Below are 17,427 nucleotides of genomic sequence, written 5' to 3' on the forward strand. Positions count from 1 at the left end.
TGTAGGGTGCTTTGCTAGCTGTAGCAAGTCCCCAGCCAAACCTTCTCTGGTAATTCTTAAGTTTCATTTCAATCCTCAACCAGTTTCAGAGCCACTGCTGTACAATACTCCCACCTTGGCAAGGGCAGTGGCTGGGGCGGCATCACAGCACAGAAAGAGGTTATTTATTTGTGTTGAGCATGGTGTTTACCTGTTTTAATAGCTGATTTAGCAAAGGGAGTGGGGGGGGGAGAGAAATGAAGACATAATATAAATAATTAAACCCCCCAAAAAATGCTCCTGATAAGGCTGTGAGAGTTGGCTTGGACAGGCAGGAGTGTGCTGGGTTGGGTCATTTAGCACCAGTTGCCATGAAGTGTCCTCCTGCTAAGGTGGGGCAGTGCAGGGAGGGCTCAGAAAGGCCCAGAAACTCTGAACTCCTCTTTGCTTTCCTTTGTCCCTCCTGGCCTGACTGAATCTGCCTTCCCAAGGCAACACAGGAGCAGCTCCTCTGGCTTTCAGCTAGGCTCCCTTTCCTGCTGATACTTTTCCTTCAGCCTTTCCCCAGGGAGGAGTGCTGGATTTGCTGTTCCTGAGCTTTGGAATGCTCCATGTGATGAGTCTTCTCCACATTTTCTCACAAGAGCAGAGTTTTGCAGCCAAATGCATCATCGTGGCGTGGAGCATTTTCCTGCAGCTCAGCCTATTTTCCCATTGCTCTTCAGCAAGTCACTTACTAAGTTCCAAAGCCTGTCTGTGCAGAGAAATCTACACTTCCATTAGGTAGAAGGCCCCAAGAAGGCAAAAGAAAAGAGAATTGCTACACTCAAAACAAGAGAAGTCTGTGCCTTGCTTCCTCTTTTTAGGTGTTTATGGTCAAATCCTAGCCCTGGATTATGTGAACAGGGACTCTGGTACAAATGGACCAATTCAGCCTGTTCACTCAGTCACAAGAGGGTTAATGATAGCATCATGTATTTTTCTTGTGTATATTTGACCCTGAAAAGTCAAAGCAAGAATGGGGTAGGACAAATTTGAAACATGTTTTCCTAAATTTTGTATTACAAGTGTAGAAGGAACTTCAGAGCATGATTGTTTCTAATTAATCTTGCCCAGTTCCACGTTATTTTTACTGTCTGGATGCTCACCTTAGACCAAGTTATTTTAGAACACCACTGGCAAAGTTTAGAAAAATTATCATTCACAATAGCGGAGATTAAAAATATAAATTTAGTGGTAAATTTTGTTCATATTTACCTCGTGATTTTTTTTTATGTATCAAAACCTGCTTTTCACCATTTTATGGAATTAAGACTACACCCTGATTGCTTCAATTTTCTCTTCTTTTATTCCCTCTCTTGGTTGCAACAGCAATCTCAACTCCAAAATTACTTTGTATACATATAACTGTAAGGATTTGATTCCTTCTAAGGGTGGGGAAGTTCAGTTTTAGTTGTTTTTTCCTAGCCCAGCATTATCCTTTCTGTATCTCCTCTTACCTCCTTTGCCTTCCTTTGGTGACTTTTTTCCTTATTTATTTTTTTAATGTGTTTTGCAGCCTACAGAGTGTTTTTTAAGTCAGCCTGAAGAAAAGCAAGAGAGTGCTGTGAAGGCAAAGAAGAGGAAGAAGGTATGAGTGTCCCAGAGTGTGTTTGGGGTCTGGCAAGTGGGTTTAAATGCTGCTACAAGATGCAGAATGGGGACAACCCTGTGGTGATGAGAAGTAATATGGTCATAATATTGCAGCCTCTTTTAGAGAAGGAAATTCCTAACTTTTAAATCTTACTTGAGATACCTATTCCCAACCTGACCTGTGGCATTGTCTGTGTTCCACTCAAGGGTTGTTGTGGAAACCCAGGGCTCTGGGAATATTTCTCTGTCTGCTCTGGGGTGCCCTGACCTCCAGGGGAGCACTGACTTTGACCCTCATTCATGGAGAAAGTTTCCTAGACTTCAAGATAGACTGGAATCCAGAAAAGTGTGAAATTATAGAGAGTAGTGTAGGTGTATCACTTGGTGAGAAATTTAGGTCTTTGGGATTTTTAGTATGTTATGGATGGAAGTAAGATGGAGGGCACAGGGTGTCATCCTGGGCTTCTTCTTCATGCTTCTTTTTCCTTCTTCATGGGTTTGGGTGGCATTTTGCAATTGGGCAGAAAAGTCCCCATTGTGGGCTCTTTGGGATCAGTTATTGGGTTAAAAGGGAAAATAATCCAGGTGTCAGTTCTTAATTGGATAGTTTAGTCTTAAAAGACGTGTAATCAGAGATTGTTACCCATTTTGTGCTCTGCTAATGAAAAGCTGCCAAACTCACAGTCGTGAGGCTGTTTTACTGATAAGAAATAATGAACACCTGAGTCTGAACATGACCTGCCATCTCAAGTGCCTTCAATCCAGACCCAGAGAAACCAGCAGCTGGTTCTGCCACAGGTTGTGTATGTCTACACCCCACCTGCAAGTGTTGCCCACCAGGAAAGGGTGTCTGTATGGAAGAAAAGTGGAACTTCAGTTGCTGCAGAATGTGACCCATTCCCACAGTGTGGCCAGGCTCCAGCTGCTGTTCCATCTTTTGAGCCAAGGACTGTCCTTGTTCACTCCTCTCCTCTCTGCATAAGTATATAAATAAATACTCTGTATTGTCCCTCTGGCCATACTCCATCCTCACCCACAACAACAAACACACCCTGCAGTCTAAATGGAGATTATCTGGCACCAGGCAAGTTAATTGTCTTTCTGTAGGGGGACAGACTGTGCATAGTTGGCACCCTCACAAGGCTGAGGGGTGGCCTTTTTATGTTATGTTAGCCCTCTTAACCATCCAGGGAATGGGAAGAGGGAAGAGTGGGATTTTGCTTTCCATGTGGCTCTGGCAGAGTGAGTGCAGCACTCACTCCACTGGAGCCAGAGTGAAGGCGTGCCATGGCAGAGCCTGGCAAACCCACCTAGCAAAGAGCTCCATTCTCAGGCCAAGAGCAGCTGCTCACTTACACCTTTGCTTTCAGTGGGCCACTGAGCTGACATACACAGCCTGTCAAAAAATCCCACCAGGAAACATTTATTATGTTGATCTGTGGCTTCCAAACAAAGTGCCGTCTCCAAAAGTAACGGAAAAGGGAGGAAAACCCTTTTGTTTGTAAGCATCTGGAATGAATTGGAAGAAAAATAATAAAACTTCCTGCATGAGGAACATTTCCCCACAGCACTCCTTGAAGGAAGAGAGTTTGCTCAGGTGTCCCTGCTCTTGCTCTTAAAGAATTTCTCATTGTATCAGGCTTCTCCCCTCCAGAGGGCAATAATTTTTTGAAGGAACCAAGTGGCACAATGAATAATGTATCAGTCCTGTGAATTACACTGAATTACCAGGTAAAATGAGCCTGATCTGTCTTGTGTCTGCTAAATCAGAGGTTCCCAAATGTGGGTCATTTCAGAGGCTGCTTGTGAGGCAGGGCTGGGGAAAAGCATCTGGGGTTGTTGGGAAGAACAATGGAGAGGTTTGGTTGTGGGTCTCACAGAGAGGCTGGCTGTGCTCCCACGGCCTCTGGTCATGCTTTGGGAAGGCACTTGTTCCATGGCAGGAAAATACAACAGTGGTAAGTGAAGGGGAATCTTGGGGAGGAATGCTGCAGATGGAAGCACCGCAGAAACCTGCAGAACAGCCAGAGGTCCTCCACAAAGTCTTCCAGGGACTGCAGAGGGCTTTGCACCAGGCCAGAGCTAGACTGAGAGGAAGGCAAAACCACTTCATCTCCATGTCTCCCACTGCCAAAGGCTCAGCTGGGGTCTTGCAAACCCACAGGTGGCTTTTAGCAGGGCTGAAGCAGGCAGTGCCAAAGTGGCAGTGGTGGGAGAGGCAGTGCTTGCCTTGCCTGTGCTGTTTTGGCAGCCCCAGATGGCCCTTCCCTGTTCAGCATTCTGCCCTCTTGCAGCTGTAGTTGGAGTGTTTGGGGTGTATTGCACAAGAGGGACAGACAGAGTGATGGGGATGGAAGAGAGGAGGGAGTGGGTGCTGAGATGGAGTGAGGGAAAGAATGGATGGAAGAAGGTCTGTCCCTGACATTACAATTCCTGCCATACTTCTCTTCAAAATTTTGATTGATCTTTGCTGTCCTGAGCCTCAGCCTGCCAAACTAAAGGTACCCACCGTCCCTCCAAAGCTGCCAAACATTTTTCCAGATCCACTTCATCTCTGTGAAATCCCACTTTGCCTCAAAAATACAGACCCCTTTGCTCCATCCTGACCACACCCTTCTGCTCCTTCTCATTTCTGCTTATGCTACCATGTGTCTGTTCCCTTGATGTTGAGTTCAGTTTAGCTTACACAGCTAAGAAACCTTGAATTGTCCTTTCAAAATCTAAACACATCTCAGCAAGAACTAGAGAGGCATCACATTCTTGTCATTCTCTCCAGACTGCCTCTGTCCTTGCAAATTTGCTGTTTTCTAAAATACTTATCATTTGCTTCTCTTAAGTGCTGGCAATGGGAACCTTGGGCTATTCTAACCACATATTCCATTTAATTACAGCAAAAAATTCAGCAATCCTTTCACTTCGATGAGAATTCAGACCTGTTACTTAGTAACATTCCTAAGGTGCAGAACACAATCATTTTGAACTCATGTTCAGTCTCTAAAAATTATTAGTTTTTAAAAAAAAATACAGTGTGGAAGAGCAAAGCAGCTGTGAGTTCCTGCTGCTTGACCTGTGGTTCTGTTGTTTTAACTCATTTTCATCACCCTGGCGTGGTATTCTGTGCATATAGCTAACCATCTTCCCTTCCAAATATAGATAGATAGTTACCCTGTTTAAATCAAAATATAACCACATCACATATTATCACTTGATTCCTGTTGTTATGCCTTAAGAATAATAAACTAAAACAAATTAGGCAGAAAAAAGCCTGAACTTTCAATCTGATACTAAAGTGTAGCAATAGCAAAACTCAAAAAGAGCTTTCAGTTGTGTTTTTGTTACAGCAGCATTTCAGGTGAGTGCACAAGATTTTTAATGTTCAGGCTCACAGTCCATCCTGTGCAAGTATCTCAGCTTGCATCTGAAGTCTGGATTCCCTCTAAAAACAAAGGGAATCTTGGCCCATTGTAAGTTGTTTTCCCAATTAAGCCATAATTGAACTGATATAATTGTATAAAGATATGGAGGAGCATTTATATACAGTGATGTTAGCTGGCCAAAGAGCTGTATAAAAATACCATATTAATATCCATTTTACTTGGATTTTTTAGAAGAAGATTTCTGATGTTCTGCAAAAATCTGCTCCAAAACCTGGTGTCCCTGCAGATCTACAAAATCTGCTTAGTCAACATTTTGGTGAAAACCGGTCTGTGATTGAAATAGAGGAGTTAAAGCTGTCAGGTAACTTATCCTGTATTTAATATATAAATATTGTTTTTTTCATGATACTGTTGACTTCTTTTTCTGCAGAGGAAAGAAGATTTTTGGGACATAATTGATTTATACTTTTTAATGAACATATTTTCTTATATTTCTGTCTTACTGTATATTAATTTGCTGTTTAAGTTGAAATGTTGGTTTTTTTGGAATAAATGTGAGGTTTCTTTGAGGAATGAAAATAAAACATTGCAATGAACAATATCCCATTTTATTATAAAGTATTAATTTCTGGAGCTGAATTTTCTGATAATAATTTTAAGATTCCTAATCGTAGCTCCCAAGAAGATGCTGTGAGAGATGTATTTTGTTCCTGGGATTATCTGAGTCAATGCATAATAAGGGGCTGCCAGAAATAGACAAAGGAATAATGAGGCATCATTCTCATATGGGTATGAGATTTGAATGCAGTGGTTTGTCAGGGAGTGGCATGAATCGAGGTGATCATTTTGGTCCATGTGCAAAGTTACCAAATTTTAGCCATGGGCACTCTTTTTGTTCCCGGTATCCTGCCTCCAGTTAAAAGCCAGATAGAAGAGGCAAAAAGCAGGACAGAGCAGGCTTAGCTTCTGTCAGTTGGAGGTTGCATTGGAGATGATGGCAACGCTGAACTTCTCTGCCTCTCTTGTGCAGACACTGTCCATTATTTGTTGGTAGGGATGATGAAGAGCAGCAGCCTGGTACCAACCTGCACTCACCTTTGGGACTTCTTGAACTGTCAGTGACCTGTGTCCAATGCAGGAGCCTTCTAGTCCAGCAGTGCTTTTGCTTTATTAATGCATAAACCTGTCTCTCTAGGTGCTCTTCCTTAATTCCCATGATTCTATGTGAACCCTTCATTATTTCTGTGGGGCAGTCTCAGCTTTGTTACTGGATCAAGAAAACCTGGAAAAATCCCATATAGATTTATTTGAAAAGCTTGTGTTAAGTATTTTTTTGGTATATAAGATTTTTAGGAAATAATAAATGGGTTTGGTTTCTTTCTTATTAAAAGAGCCCTTTGGGCTACTGAAGTCACCCATTTCCATATGTGTTGGATGGCTATATTTTTCCTTAATTTTTTTTCTGGGAGTTGAAGGCTTAGAGTGCCAAGGAGTTTATGAACTTGTACAGCTGTCAAGTCATTCACGTCAAAGCACCGAGTAAATAACAAGCAGCTACATTGGAGTGGTGTGTCCCTGTTCACTGGCAAAGTGCAGAAGGTCAGGGTTGGTCAGAAAGTCAGCATAGTCTCTTGCTGCAGTCTGGAGCTGTGTGTTTCTTCCTCCCTTACTTAAACTTCTATTTAAAACTGTTGTGAATACTGCGCTGTTGGTGAGGAGTCAGTGACTGAAGCTGTGTCCTTCAGAAAGGACCTCTTGAGCTGTCAGTCATTAATGAGAACATGTATTCAGAAGATCAGCCCCTGCCCATCCCCACAAGCATCAAGTGCATCTTTAAACATGATTTTTAAAGTAAATCAGCTGCTGAGGCTTCAGTTGTCCATATTCATTTCCTTTGAAACTCAAGTTCCAGTAAATGTCAGTCTCAGGATTTAATAGGAATCAGTGCAAAATAAAAGTTTTTGCAGGACAGGACTTCAGCCAGGCATTGGCTACAAAGCAAGTTTGTCACATTGTCTGTTCTGATGGAGATCTTGGATGGATGCTCTCTGCATTAGCACAGTGCACCATCCATGTGAGCATGAATAATGTCTTTGAAGAAACCTCCTTAGTTTAGAAAATGGATTAGCAAACATCCATGGGCACCCTGAGGGGCTGTGCTTCATGCAAGATGGTGACAAATATGTAAGCCTTTGAGGACAGAAGAATTGTTAATGCTCTGCAAAAGCATGTTGTTCCATCAGGCAAAGAGCTCTCAACAACAGTGGCAAGTTTTCAAACCATGGAATTTTAATCTCCTTTTTAAGAACTTTGATTTTCTGTATAGGCATGAGAAAGGACCTTCCAAAGAACCTGTTAGGACCTCCATTGCCATTATATGAAATTAAATGGCATGTCTGCCACAGAGTGCTTTTAAAAGACACTGTTAACAGTGACAGAGAGAAGGAGGTCAGCAGGAAATGGAAGAAGACAGGGCACTGAAAATGCTGTGGAGATGTTGCTGTTAGAGTTGATATAGTTAGGTGAATTGCCACAATATGGAAGACCAGAAGATTAGCAAACTTACTGACAAGTAAATTATTGGTAGATTCTTGCATTTACACAGTATGAATCATTTGAGGGACGTACAAACATATTTCATCACAGGTGCATTGAAGGAACAGTCTAGGGGTGTAAGGCTTTTGGCTGAGGCTTTGATTCATTGTGACAAAGACATATGAAAACTTTCTTTAAAGCATGGGATCACACCTGTACTGCAGCCCAGTATTCAAGGTTTCAGGCTGGGTGAAAAAAAATAAATTGAAATTCAGAGATGTTACCTTCATTGATTTAACCCATACAAAGTTTCTTCTACGTTAATTTTTGTTTCAGAAATGGTAATTTATTGATGATGGATTTATGAAGGTGGGATTGCATCAACATAACTAGTGGTTTTACTGCAAACATATGTTCTCCCTTTGCTGTTAAAATACACCACAAAAATATTTTTTCCTTTATGTTTTCAGATTCCTGCTTTTTGCCAGCCAATGATCTTACCCACAGTTTTTCTTCATACCTGAAGGAAAGTGAGTTTAAATGTTGGTCTGGATGAAAGTTGTATGAAAAATATAGTTAAGACAATACTACTGCAATTTTATATGTAGCTCCAAATATTGCTTATTATGAAATATTAATTACTTTAAGGCTTTTAATTTTTTTTAATGACAGGTCTTTTTTTTCTGGTTCTTATTTAGTTTATCTTTTTTTTTCCTTTTTTTTTGTATCAAAAATGTTCTAGGCTTTCTCATAATTTCTAGGGATTATTTGTCAGTAATTTATTGTGGCTTCATGAGTAGGTGTATGTATTATCTTAGAATGAAAGTCCTGCAGCTGTCTGTTGACATGAACCCAGTGAATTTATTTTTTTTTTTGTATATTTATATAGAACTTCTGGTCTGGTAAATGTATCTTTGCAGATGGTTTTCTCTGATACAAATTGCCATATGTGGCAAATGAAGACAATAAGCTCATCACCTTAAAAACTGTTGATTGTTAATGCTTATCAAGTTTCTTCAGTTATGTGATATTTCTGTATTTTATTTATTTTGGGCATTCCATTTTCCAGTTTCTCAGCCATGACTAAATACTAAAGCGATGCCAAAGTTCCAGACCTCAGAGGAGTCAGCATGTGTGTTCTTGCTGCTGGCTACCATTCATCATGTACTCTAGTAATTTAAAACTGTGGCATGCAGTACTTTTTGTGGCTACAAGGGCTTTTCCATTGCAGTCTGTCCGAAGTGGGCGAAGCTCCGGAGGAACCACAAGGAGAAGAAGTCACTGGTGATGTTGGTTCTCTGCAGCTCTGCCCTGCGCTCCTTGGAGCTCATCAAGTATGTCAGCAGCAAGGGCTGTGTTGAGGTTGGCAGGCGGTCAGCAGTTTTGGCTTGGAACCACAGGCAAAAAGGCAAAACTGGGACACTGTCCTCTGCTAGCCAGCAAATTCACTGCCTCAAACTGATGCAATATCCCTTCCTTCTTTAAACTCTGGGAACATGGTGTTCGGATTTGGACTCAAGTAATGCTCAGGACTTCACTTGCCTGGGAAGTGTTACTTTTGTTAAAAACCAAAAGTAAAGTGTAATCAATTTAGGGGAAATATGGAACATGTTATACTTGGGAGCAGAGTAAGCCCATAAAGCATCATGATCCACCACTAGAAGTCAAGGCTTTGCACCAAAGGCAGTGAAGACATGGCATTTCAGGCCCTCAGATGCCAAGGTGTGTCTGGCCTGAGTGCCTCCATGTTTATGTCAGTGTTCTCAGCTGGCTCAGGCTGGCAAAACTGCTGGGCAGAGATGACAATTTTCAGTGTCCCCTGTCACTGTTTATTCCCCTTCTCTATCCTCTCACTTCTCACGCCGGAAGTTTTGATGACTCTGATGAATTGATGGATACCTCACAAATTTCATGTTTGTCTTCTATGTCTTGACCCTACTTATCTGTCAGTACAAACTGAGATGGAAATTTGGGAAGTTTGATTCCATGACACAGATGTAAGCATAGATAAGGCAGATAAGTGCCAGTCATGCATGCAGAGACTAGCACCTGAGACTTAGGTGGTTTAGATGTAGATAAACCTTTAGCTTTGCAAATTAAAAATTTTTTGCACTGTAAGAAGCGTGCAGAACAAGCATTGAACAAGTATGACATTAAACAAATACTGAATATGTTGTCTCCTGTTTGATGAATACAAAACATAGAGTTGTTATGGTGTGCCAAAATGGAGTGTCAGAAAAACAAGTCAAGATTTCTAACAAATTAGTTTGGTTAATTGGAATTTGGACAATGTCTGCAGTAAAGACAGTGGCATCCTAGGTTGTCCCAGCAGCCGTGCTGCAGAAAGACTGAAATGTAGATTTATCCATACACAGCCCCTTCCTTTTTTGCACACACACTCATATTCATTAATGCCTTTATCTCAGTAACGGAATCATTTTTTAATTAGGATTTGGTGATTAACCAGTTTTGAACTAATCTAGCTGTGAAAGCACAGTCTGTAATATTAAATATTATCTGACAATCTATTTGAACAGTATTGCCCTGATATCTTCCACTCTGTCTGTCCAGTTGTTGATCTCTGTTGGTGAGTAGCAAACAAGAATGTACACAGTGTTCAGAGTACAACCAGAGTTCACTGGGGGACTGTGTGTGTCTCAAATGTATTGAGAAATGCCAGTTGGTTTTTCTTTCCTCATGTGTGGTCTTAAGCCCAGCCCTGCTTCTTGTGCTTCACCATTCTTTTTTTTATTATTAGGTCAATGACAGCCTTTAAAGGAGATTGCAGAGTCATCAAGTTGTTTGCAAAGCACATAAAGGTAGGGAATTTTAATAGAGCAAGTAAACACCTAAATAGAGTGATACAATTTTCTTTTTAAATCCTTTAGCACTAGTGCCTTTCATACAGTGTTCATATGAAGTTCCTTGCTTTAGGTAGTGCTTCCTTTGGTAGCCCATTGCTGCAGTGGGAAGAATTTCACTGAGCACCATCTCCAGTAGCTCTGGTGCAGCCCTGTGCAGAGCGCAGATGCTTGTGCACCTGCTGAGTTCCACTGTTCACATCCCCATCAGGTGCTCCTTCAGTGCCAGCAGGCTCACACACACAGCTCCGTGCAAGCAAACTGTCCACCACCCACACTTGGATTCTGAAAATTGAATGCCTGGATCCCCAGTATTCACACCTGTTAGAAAGCACAAATTATTGGGAATAATGAATGACAGTTGGCCTTTGATATAAATGCTGTCAAACACGCAAATATCATTTGCTTTATTTCACCTTTTTCCAGTATCTTAATCTTGAAGGACTTCTGAGTTAATTCAAGTTTTTCAGTATTCCAGAGCATTTGTTTAAATGCTGAAGGGTTCTTGCTGTTCTCACCTCCAAAAATAGTTGGTGCAATAGCAGATTTTTAAAGTTAAAAAAGATTGAACCTCTAGAGAAGTGTGATGCCCAGCTGGCTTGCTATATTTCTTAAACTTTCTTCCAGATATAATCATCTGACAGTTTGAAAGGCAAATATAATTTTTTACTTGATGGTGTTCTAGAAAGAAATACAATGAGATCTTGAATTTATTTCCAATTCCTTGAGAAGAAATTTTAAGACAATTATGGGTTTACTGTTGATTTTTCTTTCTGTCTTCAAATTAGATAAAGGAACAAATGAATATGTTGGAGAAAGGCATGTTCCACATTGGGGTTGGAACTCCTGGGAGAGTAAAGGCACTAGTGGAGCAAGGTAGGAGAACAAGGAGGGTTTCCTTCCTAGGCGTTTTCTCTTTGGTCTCATGAGAAGTGAAACTTAAACTGTTTTTTTTTAGGTTGACATGAACGTGTAGATTTGGGTACTAAACTATATGGTTCTCTTTCTTCACTTGTGCTATGTCAGTCAAAACAAGGTCAAGGTTCTGGTGCTTTGTTTTATGATCACTTTAGGTTGGCATAAGCCAGTATTAGCAGAGAAAGGCAGAGAAATGTTTCCTCTCAGTGCCAGTCAGTGCTTATTCCCTCTTCCTGCTCCCTGTGCAAGCCCAAGAGTCTGTGTGGCAGCTCAGTGAAATGACCCCAATTAAACCAAAACCAGCACGCACACAAAATCAGGTAATGAGCAGGCAGAGGTGGGGGACTTCCTCTTTTGGCAGAAATACTGATTTATGTTGACTTGAAAGTGATTGCAAAACCATAATGTGAGATTTAAAGCTCCAGGAAACCAAACACTGCAAGTGGATCAAAAGGGAACAGTGGCAGAAGTCACTGTATCATATGTTACTGTGAGCTTAGTGTAAACTTTTGTGAGGCGTGTAGGAAAGATCTGCTTGCTGATTTGATCTTATTTCTCATTTGCCTGTAATAAAAGTAATTATTCTCTTTAAATCTTTTAAATTTTGAATATTTTTACTTACTCAATAGACAGCATGTACACAAAGAAAAAGAAACAACAAAATGACAAGATGATAAGGCAATTCTTTCTATTGCTCTTATGCAAGACACTGTTTTGCTCTGACTGTGGTCTCTTGGTCAGGGACATCAGGCAGTGGTTTGGGACTCTACTGCTCCTTCCAAAAGAGTGCAGGAGTAACATCATTTTGTTGCTTCCACCAAGATTAAATGTTGGTGCTCAGCACATCAGCACATTGCCATGAGAGTAGTGAGGCACTGGAACAGGTTGCCCAGAGAAGCTGTGGATGGCCCATCCCTGGAAATGTTAAATTTTATCCCAAGCTCTAATTCTTTTTTGACAGTTTAGTGTTGCAGTGCTGGGACACTTAGGGAAGGGAGAGGAATCAAAACTGATGGGAAAAAATGGTGAGCATCATGTAGAAGACCAGGGAAAAAATAGGAGAACAGCTGAAAAGTTCAGAAAGTTCAGAAAGGACCTTCTTTTTCACCACCACTTATTTGAAGGATAAAGAAATTCTTCAGCAGCACCACTGACCTGACTCATATTCACAGAGCACCCTGTCCTGTGAATTGCTGAACACTGTCTATTCCAGTTAACATCAATTTTCAGGTTAGGGTCCTTGTAACTTACCAGTGACATCAGCTGTGGAAATTCGACTCCTGTAGTTTGATCAACAGGAAGCTTGAGGAATTACTTTCTGGCAGGATGTTAAGCTCTTGACAAGTCTGGCAGCAGTAGTTTTTCTGCTTTTGTGTTTATCTTCCAAGAAGGCATGAGATTATGTGGCTAAGGGAGTTTGCAGTGTCAGTGCTTTAGTTTTCCAAGCAGCAAATGTAGTACTTAAGTGTTCAAAGATTAGTTTCCTTGGAAACAGACAGCAAAAGATGTAAAAGCCAAAAATCATTTTGATAAGCACATGTAATATTATCTTGGTAATAAAAATTATGTTGCCCTTTTAGATGCCCTGTGCTTAAACTCTGTGAAATATATGATTCTGGATTGGAACTGGAGAGATCAGAAACTGAGGAGAATGATGGACATCCCTGAGGTATTGTATAAGCACCTGTATATGTTCTATTCTATGTATTAAGTACTTCTGTTGGTAGCTCTCAGGTCTTGGTCAGTAAAGTTTTCTTTCTGTAAAGCTGTCTTCAGTGGGAAAGGAACACAAAGAAGTTCACATTGGCTGAGAAGTCTGTACTCCTGGGTCTCAAAATTATTTCCTGAAAAGAATTTTTCCTTTATTGTTGCGAGTCACAGCTGTGTGGTTGTGCTCTGGTTTCCCCTGTTTGTGCTCCATGGATATTCTACCTGTCCCTAGGAAGTTCCCTCAGCAGGAGAATTTTGTACAGAGTCCTAAACCTCGACAAATGAGAGAGATGGGCATCACCAACTGTGTGAAATTTAACAAAGGGGAGTGCTGGATTCTGCACCTGGAATGGGGCAGCCCTGGATGTACAGACAGACTGGGAATGAGACCTTGGAAAGCAGCACCATGGAAAGGGACCTGGAGGTCCTGGTTGGTGGAAAGTTGAATCTGAGCCAGCAGTGCCCTGGAGCCAGGAGGGCCAACCCTGTCCTGAGGGCATCAGTGACAGCATGGCCAGCCAGGCAGGGAGGGGATTGTCCTGCTCTGCTCTGAGCTGGGCTGGCCTCACCTGGGATCTTGTGTGTGGTTCTGGTCACAGCATGAGTGTCCAAAGTTGGGTAATGAGGATGAAGAAGGGCCTCGAGGGAGAGCCCTGTGAGGAGGGGCTGAGGTGTCTTGGGCTGTTCAGTCTTGAGAAGAGGAGGCTGAGGAGACCCCTCACTGCAGTTACAAATTCCATGTGGGGGTGAGAGGAGAGGCACTGATCTCTGCTCTGTGTTGACCAGGGACAGGACCTGTGTTAGTGGCCTGAAGTTATATCAGGGGAGGTTTCAGCTGGATATTAGGAAAAACATTTTTAATCCAGAGGGTGGTTGGGCACTGGAACAGGCTCCCCAGAGCAGTGGTCACAGCACCAAGCCTGACAGAGTTCAATGAGTGTTTGGACAGTGCTCTCAGGCACAGGGTGTGACTCTTGGGGTGTCCTGTGCAGGGCCAGGATTTGGACTTGATCCTTCTCGGTCACTTCCAACTCAGCATATGCTGTGATTCAGTGAAAAGTTTCCTCAAAAACTAAACAAAACTATGGCCAATCGTCTATGTTTCTCCACCTGAGAGCAACATAGTAAATCTACAGACAGTTCTCTTGGGTTTTTTTTTTTCTTGTCTTTCTTGTCCTTTTCTTTTCTTTTTTGTTTCTTTTGACAAGACGTAGAGTACAAACAACTTAGACCCATCCATCACTTGTGCACTCCATCTAAAATAATTCCCAATTCTTTCCAGTTCTGTAATCCTGCTTTTGTATTTCTTGCTGTAACAAGCTGTGTTTACATTCTGTTGTGGGGTATCACCTATTTCCAGCCAGATGAAGAGGCAGTTTCCTCCATTAATGATTGTTAGAAAGCCCCCAATTTCCTGCACAGTGTCTTGAGGTTTGTGCGTTTAGAGCAGGCCCATACATGGAACGAATCTCCAGGGAAAAGATTGCATATAAGCATTAAAAAAGATTGCTTACTCTTTTGCATATAAATATGAAGCTGTTTCACAAGTGAAACAAATTATCAGTCATTAATCCATTTATGTACTTGTATAAGTATTTGAATGTGCTGCATTTTACAGCCCCACATACACAAAACAAAACTAAAAAAATACATTGAAGAAATGAAGTAGCAAAAAACCCTGCCTTTGCTTTTTTGGCGGCAAGGAGGCTCCCTCTTGTGGCTAATACATAAGGTTTGTTTTGTACAATACATAAGGCTTGTTTTGCGTGATGCTTGCACTTACCTGTAAGTTTTTTAAAGAACAGAAAACATGAAATCACAGACAGTACAACACAAAATCACAGGCCGTACAAAAGGTGTTGATGGCAGTGGGATGGATTTTTTAAGTTAGCTGAAGTCAACATCAATAAAGTAGACCATAGGTGATCCACCGCCAAAAAATGAAGATTATGTTGCCACTATTTCATTTTGGGCTATTGCAAACCTCAGGTATACCTTTCAGTTCACTGTAGGCAGCATCATGGTCGTTCTATGTGTCTGTCTAGAAATATAGGCCTAAAGTTGTGACTCTTGGTCTGTTTTATGAAGGCAAAATACTAAGGTTGTCTTAGCATAGAAATTTAAAGCTTAGTTCAAGTTAAATCTGGGTAAGTAAGAACACTGGACCATCACATATTGTGTTAGGATAAGCAATATATATTTATGTGTGATTACAAAGTAGCAAATATATAATTACAGAAAAGTCTTCAAGCTGCTCTTGGCTCATGGAACACATCATAAAGGCAGGTTTTTAACATCTTGGACTTTGTAAGTGAAGTATTTTGCAGGTATTTATCCCACTGCAGACATCAGGAAGTTTCCTTAAAGTTGTGTGTAAGGAATGTCAAAAGCGAAAGACACCCAAATAATGTTTTGGTGATAGCTTAACATCACATATAAACCAATGGGATGTTCTAGCAACTTGTGGGCTTCAAATATAGAATACAGTCCTAGTCAGCTTTTCTAATTGTATAGAAAAATGTCAGATACATGCTATGAATACTCATAAGTTGTCTCAAAGAGAGGAAATACAGTAGCAAAGGCAATTTTTAGAGTAGGCTGTTTGATGTACTAATTTATTTTACCTGTGTTCGTTATGGAGGCAAAATTGTACACTTAAAGTTAGAAACTCAGCATACTGGCCTATTTTCAGTGCAAACCTCAATTATCAATAATTTCTTTGCATACTTAAGGTGCAACATTGCTGAATTTCATTTTGTTTAAACCAGAAAGCAAGAACAACTGGAAGCACATGCCCATTGTACTTGCTGTTTTGGTAGTCACACAATGTTCAGTGGAGAATTATGTACACAGAATTATATTTATATTCTAATATATTAGAATATTATAATATATAACATTATAATATAATTGTTATAATATTGTATTTATATTTTAATAAATATATGAATTTAAATGCACATGGATCGTCCCACATGGCAGTTCTGTATGTCATCATATCCACACAAGGGATGGTGCCCTGATCCACTGCTCTGTCAGCTCCCTCAGCATCTCATTAGTTAATGCTGCTGAGATTTTTCATTCTCTGTTTCTGTGTCTCCCACTTCATTCATCCCAAACAATGGAGAGAGGAGATGAAAGCTCCCAAAGAAACCACAGGAGAAGTGAATGAGTTTATCAGAGTTTGTCTTGGCATGCTGGAATTGAAGTAAAGCATAAAGGTGTAAATAAAAATGGATTGTATATATTTGATCTGACCAAAGGACAAGTTTCCTTTCAACAAAACTCAATATTGTATTGTCTATAAACAATACACACACCAAGCCTTCAGAAAATTTGAAAATATGCTAAGTTTAAGTTGCAGATGTCATGAAAATAAAAGGTTTGTGAGAAATGGAGTTGTCATAGAAAGACAACTGTGTTCATTTTTGTATAGCACATCCAGTCTGAAATTGAGCCTGGCTGGGCTTTCTTACATCATTTATTCCTCTGCAAAGTGGAGGCATGAAAGAATATAATCCTGAGAGAAAACCTGCAAACAAGGGATTTGTAGGTGGTAAGAGGGAGCTATAAGGAAACTCTAGACTAAGCATAAAAAATCTTGTGTTCCCTCTGAAGTATGTAGTCAATATTTACTCTGTAATGCATTTGTTTTATCTTTGGATAAGCCATAAGCCACGGCCATATCAGTGTCATAAACCAAAGTACTTTGTACTGCAGCACAGCAGACCTGACCTTCATGCTCACTTTCATTCAGGTGTCTCAGACACAGACAGGGCTGTGCCTCTTGCACTGTCCTTCATCTGCTTTACGCCAGTTGTTGCTCTGGAAAGTTCTGTGGGGATTGTGCAGCCCCAGGATGGGCCCTTTGCTGTGGTGTGCTTTATCAGCTCTGCCAATGACAAACTTTCTGTGGCCATGTGAAATGGCTCTTCAGGGCTGCAGGGCAAATGATGGGTCTTTTAAAAACTGGCAATGTTCTAGAGGACCTTGTATAGGAATCTCTTCTTTAATTTCTATAGTAAAGTGCCTGAGTAAATAAATAATGGTATCATTATCAGTAACTTCTTATGCTTTCTTTGATTTTTGTTTTCTTCAGATAAAGAAAGAAACAATTGACCTACTGGAGAAGAGTATTATAAAGCTGTGCAGAGATGGATCTGTGAAGCTGGGACTCTTTTAATAGTTTACCAACAAGGAAGTAATTTGCAGCTGCATTTTACTATTATCCTGCCTGCAACTGAATTTTGACTTTTCAGAGGTCTCAATACAGAAGGCACATTGCAACTTTTTCTGAGTTTTCTTTTAATAAAAACCTAGATGTTATGTTTGTAGTTCTAGTATTATTTTTATTGCAGGAACAATGTCATACTGAAACCAGAGTTACACTGCTTTCACCTGCTAGATGTACTACT

At 40.7% G+C, this 17,427-nt stretch overlaps 1 protein-coding gene across 4 annotated transcripts in view; it reads left to right on the top strand.

Annotated features, from left to right (window-relative positions):
• The window catches only part of CMSS1 (cms1 ribosomal small subunit homolog), a 222,830-nt gene extending 205,492 nt beyond the window's left edge, over positions 1-17,338 (top strand). For all 4 annotated transcript variants that reach the window (XM_026793567.2, XM_074536094.1, XM_074536095.1 and 1 more), the window contains 8 exons: positions 1,538-1,609; positions 5,220-5,349; positions 7,994-8,053; positions 8,755-8,857; positions 10,282-10,342; positions 11,173-11,260; positions 12,883-12,971; positions 17,112-17,338. In XM_026793567.2, the coding sequence (XP_026649368.2) occupies positions 1,538-1,609; positions 5,220-5,349; positions 7,994-8,053; positions 8,755-8,857; positions 10,282-10,342; positions 11,173-11,260; positions 12,883-12,971; positions 17,112-17,195 (687 nt within the window). In that variant the 3' untranslated portion in view covers positions 17,196-17,338. The remainder of the gene's footprint in view (positions 1-1,537; positions 1,610-5,219; positions 5,350-7,993; positions 8,054-8,754; positions 8,858-10,281; positions 10,343-11,172; positions 11,261-12,882; positions 12,972-17,111) is intronic.
• Positions 17,339-17,427: the final 89 nt, after the last annotated feature.

Source organism: Zonotrichia albicollis, chromosome 2 (assembly GCF_047830755.1).
Source record: "Zonotrichia albicollis isolate bZonAlb1 chromosome 2, bZonAlb1.hap1, whole genome shotgun sequence".
NCBI lineage: Eukaryota > Metazoa > Chordata > Aves > Passeriformes > Passerellidae > Zonotrichia > Zonotrichia albicollis.